At 33.4% G+C, this 13,670-nt stretch overlaps 2 protein-coding genes across 3 annotated transcripts in view; one reads left to right on the forward strand and one right to left on the reverse strand.

Annotated features, from left to right (window-relative positions):
- The window catches only part of LOC138714977 (uncharacterized), a 63,784-nt gene that overhangs the window by 3,207 nt on the left and 46,907 nt on the right, over window positions 1-13,670 (forward strand). The window contains exon 2 of the mRNA XM_069847315.1: window positions 11,775-11,874. Within this exon, the coding sequence (XP_069703416.1) occupies window positions 11,775-11,874 (100 nt within the window). The remainder of the gene's footprint in view (window positions 1-11,774; window positions 11,875-13,670) is intronic.
- Window positions 514-11,751, reverse strand: LOC138714978 (mpv17-like protein 2). Of its 2 annotated transcripts, XM_069847317.1 has the most exons (4): window positions 11,125-11,746; window positions 10,735-10,973; window positions 10,270-10,405; window positions 514-6,268 (listed from the first exon to the last, which is right to left on the reverse strand). In XM_069847317.1, coding segments are annotated over exons 1-4 (600 nt in total). In that variant the 5' UTR covers window positions 11,348-11,746; the 3' UTR covers window positions 514-6,266. The 2 variants fall into 2 exon arrangements, with proteins under 2 accessions (XP_069703418.1, XP_069703417.1); XM_069847316.1 differs by lacking the exon at window positions 514-6,268 and having other exon boundaries at window positions 10,057-10,405; window positions 11,125-11,751.

Raw genomic sequence — 13,670 nt, forward strand, 5'->3', positions numbered from 1 at the left:
TATTTGCTAGAACTTACTAACCAGTACACATAACTTCACTCTTAGATTCCAAACATGATGGTTGACCTAGCCTACAGAAGTTAGCCAACAAATGTGTGCCAGAAGTTGTTGGCTTTTAGAAAAGATTCACAGAGATACTATTCGGAGAAAATACAGAAAGGAAATGTGCTATATGTAAATCAAATGCCTGAAAACGTGTAGAAATACGATAGGTGGGACTACTAGTTGAATTTATAGAGAGATATAAATGACTATAGGTGAGGAGGCGAGACCTGGCATGTGAGCTGTGCGAGACAGGAAAGAATGAGCTATCAGAAAGAGAATTTCTTTCAGGATTGTTAATATTATACGAATCTACTGACATGGAAGTTCACTTCAGACTAAAACTTATCTTCCCCTTCCATACCCATTGGTGATATAGTAACGGCACATGATAAAGTCACAGGACAGGTATTGCCTCTTCTATTGTAAGTACGGATTAACTGTTTTGGAGAAATAAGTAAATATGTACAATTTTAAAATAGTAAATTTTTATTCATTATATAAGCATGATTTGTAAATGGGACTTCTAAAAAATTAAATAATTTCTGGGTAAACTATTTATACAAATTCATAAAAAATATTAATATACTCCCTCTTCAGTGCAAATTAAACATAATACAATAACAAAAAATAAGTTTACAAATCTGACAATAGATTAATTGAACAATTTGGGAAACAGTCGAGATACTAAAACTTGTCTTTTAATCATCTAAGAGAAATTCTATTGGCAACCAAATATAAGTAAAAAACTAAACTGAACACTTCATTCTCACATTACACGTGTAAGGATACATTGTATTAACAAAAGTTCAACAAATACATGTTTGTTTATTCATCCGTAGAAAAAAAATCATTCCACATCAAAGTCGTTATTTTAAAAGAGCAGCAGAACATGTGGCCCAAAAGTTTCGATACATTTTGATGATGATGGTTTTTCAAGAAGATGACACACCATTTTATTTTGCGACTGTTGTGAGAGAATACATAAATCAAACCTTTCCAAATAATGACAATTAGAGCTCCCCACAGACTACTATGAGTTACATTCCCAAATTTCAATGCTCGAAACTTCATAAAGCCTAGGGCCTAGGTTTCTTCAAACAAAAATTGATAATGTTAATCAAGACTAACCTCGAAAAAGTATTTGAACAGAGCAAAGGGCGTCGAGTTACTGGAGGTGTTGCAAAGGTCTAAGTAAATAAACTAATAAATTCTCTCAATTTGATATCTCATTTTAGTGCCATTCTTGTAGGTGCAATAATTAAACATTTAATTGAATTACAAACCATTAATGTTGCATATTTCTTATGGATGTGTTTATTTTCTGCAGTAGTCCTATTGTGTAAACTGTTCTGTGCCATTCTGTGGTTGCTTTTACCTTTACCAGCATTCTCTCACATCAACTGTGTCGGTACAGACCGATTATTTAGTCCTGACAGTCACCAATAATGTGCGCCTAGGTCAGACGAGTCCATTAAGTAACATCAAGGGATGTTTGGGTTAGTCAGTCGCTTGCATTTAGCGCGATCGGATGTGATGCGTGTGGTGTGTATCCAGTACAGTTACGTTCAGTAGCATTTCTTCACTGAGTGCTCTCTCTTATCTCTACTCTGGAGCTCTCCCCACTACTCCTATTACTTCCCTTCTTTCGCGTCACTGAGCTGTAAGGACCAAATAATCGGTCTTTTCTTAACCCGATGGACTCGTATTTAAATTATTGAAATTCCCTGCACTCGGACTTAATGTCCAATTTGCGGATAAATTTGCAGTGTGCTACAAAAAAAAAAATGATAAAAAAAGAACTGGTCAAGATTTTTGATGCAGAATTTACCAGAGGCTATGCCGAAAGTATGTTGATAAAAATGTATTATCAAGATATTCCATTTTGAATCTTGTGTACACTACTTTTAACACTTGTATATAAGTAATTGATTAACTAGCGGACTTACTCGTGTTAATTATGTAAGTCTGTGCGGCTTACAGCTGTTTCGGTGCTTCACACACCATCCTCAGAGCCTACTCAATTAACACGAGTAAGTCCGCTAGTTAATCAATTACTTATCAAGATATTTTGATTTGGTAAATCTTGCGCGATCACAGCTCGTCAAACGAGGTGATTGGTAATTGTTCTAGTTCCAAGCCACTAGTTTATTACAATTTTACACTCGTAGTAAAGAGAAATACTTGTTGAAAACAATGAAAATGTTGGTGGGGATGCCAATATGATTAGGATCGCCCTGGTGTCAATCTACTAAGCAGTAGAAGGCATTACAGAAAATATGCTGCAATATGCTATCAGAGTAATTATGGAACACAGGGAACAATGTTTTGAAATGACCGTTAAGTAGAAACATGGTATTTAACGTATTATAGGCAGCCATTAAATTATTCCTTTTATAAAAATGAATAGAGACTTTTGGGCTATTCTGTACATCAGCTACTTATTCATATCTTAATTTTTATATATTTACATCCACAACTCTGATCAATTAATGTTTCCTATAATGTGACATACAAGTTTATATTTTTAAATTAATGGCACTGAATTGCCACAAAAAGGTAACATTTTTGCAAAACAACTGTCTTTACAGAAGCACTATATTCCCATAAAAGACAGTCATTTTAGAGGAACTGGTGTTACTGAGGTCTGCCTCATTGCATCATCATCATCATCATCATTAAAATAAAAGATATAATATCTTATTTTAAGAACAACTAGAGCTAGAGTCAAGTGGCAAGCTATCATTGGATCAAACACTAAATTAAAATGTAGCGAAAGAATAGTCTGTCTGAATGATCATAAATGTACTATGTTTATTTTTGTCAATTTATAGATCTGTTTACTGTTTTTAAGCAAATTGGTTGGTAGAATGTTTGACAAATCCTATGATATTCGTAATAAGCGAAATGACTGTGGAGCATATTTTCTTTCAGTATTACAGTTACTCCTATCAGTTTCATCCCATCATTTCTTCATTCTCTTATCTTGCTTAAATTGAATCACAGAATTATATCTATGTAAAACAATGTAGAAATTGAGATATATAGTATATAGATTAGTAATGAAAAACGAAGTCCAATATAAAAAATTGTTCAGAAATTAATTTGCTAATCAATCCATATACAGGGTGAGTCGTAATTGTGTACTATAAAGTATTGTAGAGTATTCTATATTCCAATATAAACAGATTTTGTCATATAAACATATAGCCGTGACGGCTTTGTTATCGAGATATGACATCACTTTGGGACGCGCAAGTTGGCATTATGTCGAAGCTATTTATACATCAATTGCTCAGACGACACTCTACAGTACACATTAAGTACAATTGTTGTTATTGAAGAGAGAGAAACGGTACAATCAGACAACAGGTACTGTGTATTTGCACTTTCTGCAAACTGAACTACCACAACAAACTGTACCACTCTCAACACGGTTCAACACTTGGCTACTTCAAGATGAAGCATCTGCATATTACCATGTCATGCAGTGAAACGTCATTTGAATGAATAGATGGAGTGGATGCAATGGGCCTGTTGCATGGCCAACACGATCACCTAAACTCAGTCTCTGCGACTTCTGGTTGTGGGATCACATGAAGGGACTAGTTTACTCTCAGCGACACGCCATGAGATAGCATCTGTTGATTGCAATTGTAGCTGCAGGAAATACAATTTGGGGCATTGTTTAAAGAGCAAGACATTCATGGCGGAGAAGGGTGGAAATTGTGTTGTGAAGTGAATGATGGACATTTCAAGCATCTTCTGTGAACTTGCAATGTAAATAACCACGTCATTAAGCAACACTCTCAGAAAAGTAGCTGCTGTTTTTTTCTAACTGTTTCAATCATTATCTCCATAATGAAGCGGGCATGACCATAAGTTTATATGAAAAAATATGTTTCATTTTTAGTATAGAATACTCTGCACTACTCTATAGTACACAATTACGACTCACCCTGTATAAATAATTATAAAATACAATTACAATTATTGTATTAATATATTTTACCTAATAGATGTTAAAAATTACAGAAATGATAGCACAATGCATATTCATTAAGTCAGTTTACGGACAAAGTTTTATTAATCAGCTATATCACTTTTTCTTTGTTGATCTTAATGTTCGATGACATCGTTGTATAAATTAAAGTAGGCCTACATAAAAATATGCGTTAAAGAATGTGCATATGCTTTAAAAATTGAACTCTAATACATATTCATTAATTAAGCCAGTTTAGGGACGAAGTTGCTGTTATTATTCAGCTATATCACTTTTTATTTGTTGATTTTAATATTTAAATAACTTAAAATGCATAAAAATATGCGCTAATGAATTTACAAGTGTCTTAAAAATTGAAATCTAATACTGAGATTTGAAAACAGTTTTCACAAAAAACAATACACTGAGTCAAAATGTTCATGTGCTTTGTGGACTACAGTGAATTATTTTTTTCCCTTTTGTACAGTTACAAGATATCGTAATGTTTAATACAGTACATTATATTTGGTGATGAAATTCATATTAACATATTATCTGTTTTAAATGTGAATTAATTCTCATAATAAACTTTATTAAGAGAGATATGCACATAGGAATTCATCTCTACGTGTTTGAATATATCAATAAAATCTTCAGGATAAAATATTTATACAATTTACATTGAAAATATTTCAATTTCCTGCCCCCCCCCCAAAAAAAAAAAACATACCTCACATGTATGTGAATTAATGCCAATATTTAATTTGAATTGAAGTTGTATGCTTAAATATTACTCAATAATAAGGAATTTGTATAACAGAAATAGCATGGTGTAACCAATGTATTGCCGAATGTGTTATAATAATTGTCAGTGATATTCTAGATCTAGATCGTAATATAAAGTTGATAAAGTGAAAAAGAAGATAAACTTTTAAGTTTATTTATTACTGAAATTAAAAAAAAAAAATTAAGGGCTGGGAATTCTATTCTTATTTTCATTTCTCAGCACTTAAATGGGTCACATACATAACAAATGGTTGACAAACCTGTCGAATCATCGTGCGTTTTTCAGTGTTTGATAGTAAGTTGACATTTTGATCACTTGGAAAAAATTCAGCTGTTGGCTCTCATAACTGTCAAACCTTATTAACAAACCATTTTGAACATATGGTCCTGTCTTCTTACTTATCATCAAACATGTACAAAGCTATCTATATTAATATCAGTGACAACCATATTGATTGCACAGTAGATACACAAAAATCGTAAAAAGTCTTTTGATTTACAGTTCATTTTAATTAAACACATCAATGAAATTTCACTAACAAGCAGTTCAAGACTTCTGGTTGTGGGATCTATTCGAAGGACTCTATTTGAAACATGACAGACTTGGCTTATTATATTTAAATTTCTCTGGTCACATATGAAGCGCCTGATATTCCAGAAATAGTAAGTATATAAATAAAGTTAATATATTCAGTTTGGACACTTTATTAATAAATGTAATGGATGTAAATAATGGAATATATATAATTGTAATTGAATGGAACATTAGACATTCATAAACGTGTTACAGTAAGTTTGAAAATAGATAGGCCTACAATAAATACTGGCAACGTTCATGTAAAAATGCAAAATACATCAGGAAATGGTCTGAGACTTTGAAAGGGAGCAGTTTAAAAAGAATTAGCAAAGTAAGAATTTCAATAAAATCAAGACACTTCCATTGATAAGACTGTGTGCATTTGAATTATTAAACATGTCTGACGACAGGTTTGTCAACTGGCTTATGAACCATTGTTGTACTATATGGTAATTATAATCCACTTTAAATTTTTGTATGCTTTCAGCATATCACTACAGTAAAAAGACCCGCTACATGTGGAACTTTTCATACAAAGTAGTTTTGTACTAGATTGAAAATCTGACTAAAAGCAATACACTTTAAAAGGACCATTTGAAAATTCGACCTCATGTCACGTGTCACAATAACAGGACTCTTCTAGAGAAAATGGTCATATCATTTCAGCATTGATCACGAAACATAGTACCGGTATAGGCCTATGTAATAATCGATGTTTTGCCTTTGTACAGACATATGTATGAAAATTCTTCCATCATTGTTGGCAGAACCATTTCTTGATGGTATAATAAACGAATAATGCAGATCAAGACATAAGCAAGTCTGCATAACCCCATATGCCATATATCAGTATCTGCTTATTAGCAAGTTCAACTGATGTTCTGAAAAAAAAAAATACCGGTACAAGATATTTTTAGCCATAAAAGCTGATTACCAATATATCATAATTTTTCTTACTTTGTGTTTAGCTGCTATGGATTCTGTTACACTTTTTTAGTTGTGAAGATGAAAACATGTTCTAATACCTTCTTTAAAACACCCTGACGTACTGTACATTAGGTAATCACAACTTTTGTTATTATCTGCCTTCGAAAGGGTCACATTTATAAGTATTATTAAATTTTCCTTTTCTTTTATTATAATTATGTATGAAACTGTAGCCTGTGTCGAAGCTTGGTACATTTTTATTTTGCAAGCTCTTTATAGATTTAAGGGAACGAACAAGTGAAAAATGTGGAAAAATGGAAAAAAATACAAATTTTTGTTTTTATGTTCATAATTTTATTTAAACCTTCTACTTTCATAATATGGCCTCATTTTTTATTTGGGAGCCCTTTAAACCGTGTCACATGACGTTTAAATGTCTGCTTGCACGTGCTTCGTTGCCCTTTAAACGAGCTGTCAGCTCTAAAGTTTATGTTGAGCTTTGTAATTTGAATAAAGCGGGCTAGTTTTTTTTCTGGTGTGTATCTAGTGAAATTAAGTTTGTTGTCACTCCTGAATATACTATCAGCTTGCCTGTCAGCCCTGCAAATACTTCGTTTTGAAACTGAACGGCAAAATATTGTTTGTGGACCGTTTCTTCTCGAGTTTGTGCGTTTGTACGTGAATATTCATACTTGTTTTGCTGATTTCGTGTTATTTAGGATGTTATTAAAGTTTTACACTAATTTTGTATTCAATTAGTTGTATATATTAGTGTGAATAAGTTAGTATAAGTGCATTAGGTTAGGAATCGTCACAATAACATTCAAGACCACGTGTATAACTCAACATTTAGCATTTTAGGCATAGTTTTAGTTTTCTAAACATGAATAGACTAAGTGACATTCATAATAAGGGCAAGAAACGATCAAAATATGCTAATAGGGCTAAAAATTTAGCAAATATAAGGTGGAAGAATGCCAAAACTATTGTGGAATGTGTGCAACAAGAAAATGTGTTAGGCCTAGTTGGTGATAATGAAGATCAAGTGTCAAAAGAAACAAATAATAAACAAAGTGCTAGTGAGATAAAGTTGATAAAATATGGCAACTTGCAGGAGAATTCAAATATAAGTGCCCCCCAGTGTAGTGAAGACTACACATTAGTGCATGTAAGTTTGTGGAGTGAACTGTATAAAGGAGTAAAATGTGGTGAATGTGGAATGGATAGTGCAAAAGCTGAGCTTACTGAACCATCAGGCTTTGCATTTAAAGTGATAGTGAAGTGTTATAATTGCAACACAGTGTTGAATGAAATGTATACAAGTCCTAAGGTAGGTAACACTGAGTCAACTCGACCTCCCTTCGATGTAAATAGGAGAATGGTCAACGCCTTTGTTACCATGGGAAAAGGACACTCTGCTATGGAACAACATTGTATGGCTATGGGTATGGCAGGTTTGAGCTCACCATCCTTCAACTCTCACCTGATAAAACTGACGGAAGAAAACAAACTTGTTAGACAACATGTGTTGAGAAATGCTCACTCTGCAGTTAGACGAGCTCACATGGAAGTGGACAGTTCTATTAGTGATAGTGATGTTATAAATATTGGTGTGTCATACGATGGCACATGGATGAAGCGTGGACATACATCAAAGTATGGTTTAGGTTTAGTCATAGATATTTTAACAGGGCTAGTGTTAGATTTTGAAATAATGTCAAAATATTGCAGTACTTGTGAAAAGACAGAAAAAAAAATGGATGTTGCAAGTGACGAATATAAACAGTGGTATCAAAGTCACAAAGATGCTGGTGTTTGTGAGAAAAATTTTGATGGATCTTCAAATGCCATGGAGATGAAAGCTGCAGAAATTCTCTGGACCCGGTCCATTAGGTTGTGTAATATGAGGTACACAACCTTATTGTCTGACGGGGATGCAAAAACACACCATCACCTTCAGCAGCTTCAAGTTTATGGTGAAGGCATTGACATTAGAAAAGAAGAATGTGTGAACCACGTTGCTAAGAGAGTAGGTAAAGGTCTACAGAATATTGTTAGGGAATGGAGAGGGACAGATTCCTCAATCGGAGGCAAAAAAAAGGGAAGTCTGACTGCAGAAATGATACCTCGACTGCAAAATTACTACAGAAAGGCCATTATTGATAATATCCCCGATGTAAACAAGATGAAGAAAGCCATCTATGCAACACTTGACCATGCAATGTCCACGGATGACAAGCCCCTGCATTCAAGATGCCCTAGTGGTGAAAAGTCATGGTGCTTCTTCAACCGGGCCATTGCGAAGCAAGAAGCTGTTCCGAAGCATGACTTGAAAACCATGAAGACAGTGTTGCGACCTGATGTTGTGGCTAAAATCATGCCAGTGTACTGTAGACTAGCTAGTGATGAACTTCTTAGCAAGTGCACTGCAGGAAAAACTCAAAATGTGAATGAAAGTGTTCATAGTGTGATATGGCGGAAGTGCCCAAAAGAAATTTTTGTATCAAAAAAAAAACTTGAAGTGGCTGTTACTTCTGCTGTGACTGAATTTAACATGGGTTGTACAGCAAACATTTCCATGAGAGATTTAGTGTCAACAGTGAAATTATCTCCTGCAGCATACAAAATTGGCAATAGGAGAGACAAGCGTCGACTGCAGCAAGCGGCTACTTCAACCAGTGAGAACTTCAAAACAAGCAGGAAGAAGCTACGTTTGTCAAAAAGTGTCACTGAAAGTAGGAAAAAGCAGCAGGAGGGGTCAACATATCAGGCAGGAGGGTTTTAAGCAATTTCCATAATGTGTAAGTACTCAAACATAGTGTTGTACTTTAAAACTTGATTTTCTCCCTTTTAAATTTTATTACATTTTAACATGTTCAAATTGCTCCATATGATGCATTTCTTAACCAATAGTGATGAAATTTTTACCACAAGCCCACATTACCTAAAGGAAAAAGACTGTCACATGGATTTTTAAAATATTTATTATTTGCCAAGATATAAATTGATTAAGATGCATGAAATTAATTTTTTTCTTTAAATTGGCACTCACCCAGTTTTGAATTTTTTTCTCAGTAACTAAGAAGTGCTAACTAAAAATCATGTGATAGATGTTTTATTATTGTTAGAGGAACTGTTCTATATTTTTTTTAAATTCATAATGTTAAGCGTTCATCATGCAGCATTTTTTAAATATTAATTAGTATTAATTGGTAAATAATTAATTTCTTCAAAACTAATTAAGATACATTGATGAAATTTATAGGGATGTTTTAAATACATATCAGCACTCTGTGGTAAAAATTTCAGTCCATTAGCATCACAAATGCATAATTTGAATATTTCACTTGTTCATTCCCCTTAACAATGATTTCAAAAATATTTTATTTCATATAATTATGGTACGTGGTAACTAATTTTGTATCTAGTTAGACGTGATGAATGATGTATATATAGTGAATTCTTAATTAAGTTTTCATTTTAATACTTCAATTTAATGTCATACTTACTGTCCATCCAAGTGTTATGTTGCTGGGTCATCAAAATGGAGGAAATCACATGACAGGTACTTAATGAGATCCTTTTCTTCAAATTATTTTAAACAGTTGTATAATATTTTTAAGTCCAATGTGACAACAGCAATTGTATGAATTATTCCCGTAGTATACTATTTATGCTAGGTATATATATATATATATATATATATATATATATATATATATATATATATATATATATAAAACTTATAAAAATTTAGCTTCCCTTATGAAAAGGTTGCCAAATTTGACAAAGCGTGTATATATATATATTTAACTGTATATCAAACTATAACCCTAGCATACTTTATAGTGAAATAGGGTTTCTTTGTCTCTGGCAGCAGAAAAAGGTGGGGGGAAACCAGGATGCGACATAACCACTCGGATGGACAGTTCTTCTATTCCACCTTTATACTTACATCGTACATCATGCTTTATGTAGGAAAGGAACACATCATACAACATTGTTACAATGTTGATATATATGACCCGATATTTAGGGCTCAGAAAGTAGAAGTTTATCATCTGAACGGGTGGCCATACTAACCAATCAACCTAGAAAGTAATATACATTTACATTTATCAGATATTCCTTCAAAATACTATTGTATGTTTTTCGATGCTAAAAACATGAGCACATTTGGTTGTTTCTATAATTAAGTTTTTATAGCGTAATTAATAGTAGGCTAGAGCTTGAAATTTTGGTGTATGATCAACTTTGAAAGAGTGGATTTAGAGAACATGCAGAGATAATGAATTTCTACTTTTAAGCAATAATGCGATAGTAACTCTACACCAGAACAGAAAAAAAATGCATTAGGAATTTTGATGCCAATGTAGGGTAGGTAACATTCATAAAGCAGGTAGAGAACCACAGGTAATACCATATAAATAGATAGAAATTTTCTCCTTGATTCAGAGACAATCTCATCCCATGTGTGTCCCTCAAGATATCCCATTCCAAAGAAGAATATGCAGATGCACACGGGTGATGCTATTAACTGATCCAATAAAACTTTCTTTGATATACTCCTGAAATCTCGTTTTGGCAGACTGCGGTCCAAGAACTTATAAAATACATGTTGTGGTGGACCTTGGGCTAGGCCAACAGCAAACATGCGACCTATAAAAAATTATTACTGTGTTATCACAGTATAAAGAAGATGTTATTGCAACCAAAACAATCAATAATCTATAATTGTTGAAAATAATTGAAAATGCTTGACACACTTCATCCATATAAACATCGATTTTACAGACTATATAACACAAACCTGTCCTCTTCCAATCGAAAGATTTATTTTTATGGCTTCCGTGTCTTTCAATTTCTTGCTGAATTATGTCCCCAGCAGCCATCAATACACCACATGATATTGTGTTTGTTAAAAGTAAATATTTTCCAAATATTCTGTTCAGTGTACCTTTCGCTTTACTTGTATGTACATTGTAGCTATTTTTAATCGATTGATTATGGAAGAGTCTAAAATAAATATACATAATAAATTCAGTTAATATTTTTAACTCTGTAAGAAATACTGTATATTTGTTTTTTTATACATTATCCCATGAAGTCTGCCAAGTTACAATAAATTCCAATCTGTAACGATTTGAAACAAGATGTGACGTTTGCCTTTATATTACTACAGCCATTGTATATATATATATATTTTTTTAGTGTGCAGTAACTTTGGCTTATTTTGTATGACCGTTTCAATATTGAACATTTTTTCCCAGAGTGAATTTACTGGACATATTTTATGCGTAAAAGAATCATTTAAAACGAGATTCAGGAATCAATAGAAGCCTAATTTCGATTGTTTACCCTCCCGAAGCTGCTCGGTAGCGCTTATAGCACAGGCACAACGCAACACTGCTGTAGGTGTCAACGCTGTTGTGTGCTAACTTGTACTATTTCTGAAAGCAGGCAATGCTGATGATGACGAGGAATGGAATGGCGGCGACTGAGTTATCAATGTCACGACTCTTGAAGTTGGCGCATAAGTTTAACTGCTTTTACCTGTCAGGTATTTATAAAATTATATTTTGTTACTATAGGACCTAATTAACACGATTTTAGTGTTATTTTATTTCAATCTATGTAATTTAGTACATCTTGCCGAATGTGTGCAGTATTGATTTCAATACGCCTACTTCGTTACTAACCATTTTGCGTACATTGCTCACTTACGAGTTATTGCTTGTAAATACATGTCTTGCTAAATTTTTACTGTAAATGTGTTTTGACAAGCGTAAGTTGTTATAGAAATTGGTACATAATTAAGTATTGCAATAATGTGTAGTTAAAGCTCACTTGATTTCATTATTTTTTCGCAACAGTAACCCTTGTGAACTGAAGTGTTGTGAATTTTCTTATGTCAGCGAAGAGTGTGATATTTTGAGAAAAGTGTATATGCACTGCAACATGTATACAGCGTCGTATTTAATAGGTAACAACAAATCATATTTACAAAACAAAAGATGCATGTAACATTGTTACAGTTTTCGGTTTATTTTTAAAATGACGTTACACCATGTAATATTATTATGGATAAACAGTTATACAAAATTCTATTGGGACTGTCGGTACTGGTAATAGTATATCATCGTAAGTTTTTAATTTTTTAGTACCGGTACCACATTTTATGGATGAATGTAGTTAATGACCCGCTTTATGCATAAGGCCTAGATACGGTGGCGAACATCAATAATGTAAGAATTTTGTCGAAAATGTTCAGTATTTTACTCTGGCTACTAGAGACCAAATATTGCACTAATTCGTGTTTTTAAGGGAAGAAAGTAATTAAGGTTTTCTGTCCCCTAATTAATATTATATTTTCGTAGCGTATCATCATCGTCATCGTCATCTTTCTTTCTTATATTTAAACGTATAGTATGAGAACGAAATTCAAATTACTCTTCCTGAGCGCAAACTGGTAATGAAATCGTCAGTCATCGCGTCACCAAAGTGACACTTGAATTTTAGATTTTATTCTCGAGTCAGCAGTAGATTATGTAAGCTTTCTCACCTTGATCGCATAATTTACGTTACAGACATTCTCTTCCCGTCATCTTCTCTTCCTCTTTGCTTGCCAATATCTGTGCTTTGTATGCTTAAGGTTTCTCCGATGTCTCGGAAATATGCACCTTTACATTTTGAAGTCATAAACTGGATTCCTAACAAAACACGATATCGTTTCGCGTGATTAAAAGACAATAATGGACTTGCAGCATTTTCACATTAACAGTATCGCCTAGATAGAAGTGAATATCGCAACTGAGGTAGAGTTTCCGTCTTCAGTATAGATCACTGACATAATATTCCTATAATATAATGTTTTGTAAGTGTTTTACCATGCTTTGCTGGCTTAGTGGGCTCAGCCCTATTCCCAATAAAAGTTGGTTCACGGTGTCCCGTTTCATTACCGGTACTGCCTTACTGTCTCCTCAATTATTGGATAGATATTGATCATGTTCATAATTTACGAAATTAAATAAATTAATAATGTACCGTAATCATAACAAACTTATAATATTTATTTACGACACAAATGTAAAAAAAAGAAATACATTTTATTTTGTGAGTAGGATTGTTTGCGATACGAGGTCGCAGGCCGAGTGAAGCAATCTCACCAGCGAAATAAAATCATTTTTAACATGTGTGTCCTACACTTTTTTAGACAGCAGTTCGTCCGTGCTGGTGTGGATACAAAATTCAACCTAGTTCTCAACTGTTGTAATCCGCCGTATTATAATAATGAAACTGCCGCCACGGTGGTCTAGTGGCTAGGGCGCTGAACTTATAATCTTGTGGACCCGGGTT

This window comes from Periplaneta americana, chromosome 15, assembly GCF_040183065.1.
Source record: "Periplaneta americana isolate PAMFEO1 chromosome 15, P.americana_PAMFEO1_priV1, whole genome shotgun sequence".
NCBI lineage: Eukaryota > Metazoa > Arthropoda > Insecta > Blattodea > Blattidae > Periplaneta > Periplaneta americana.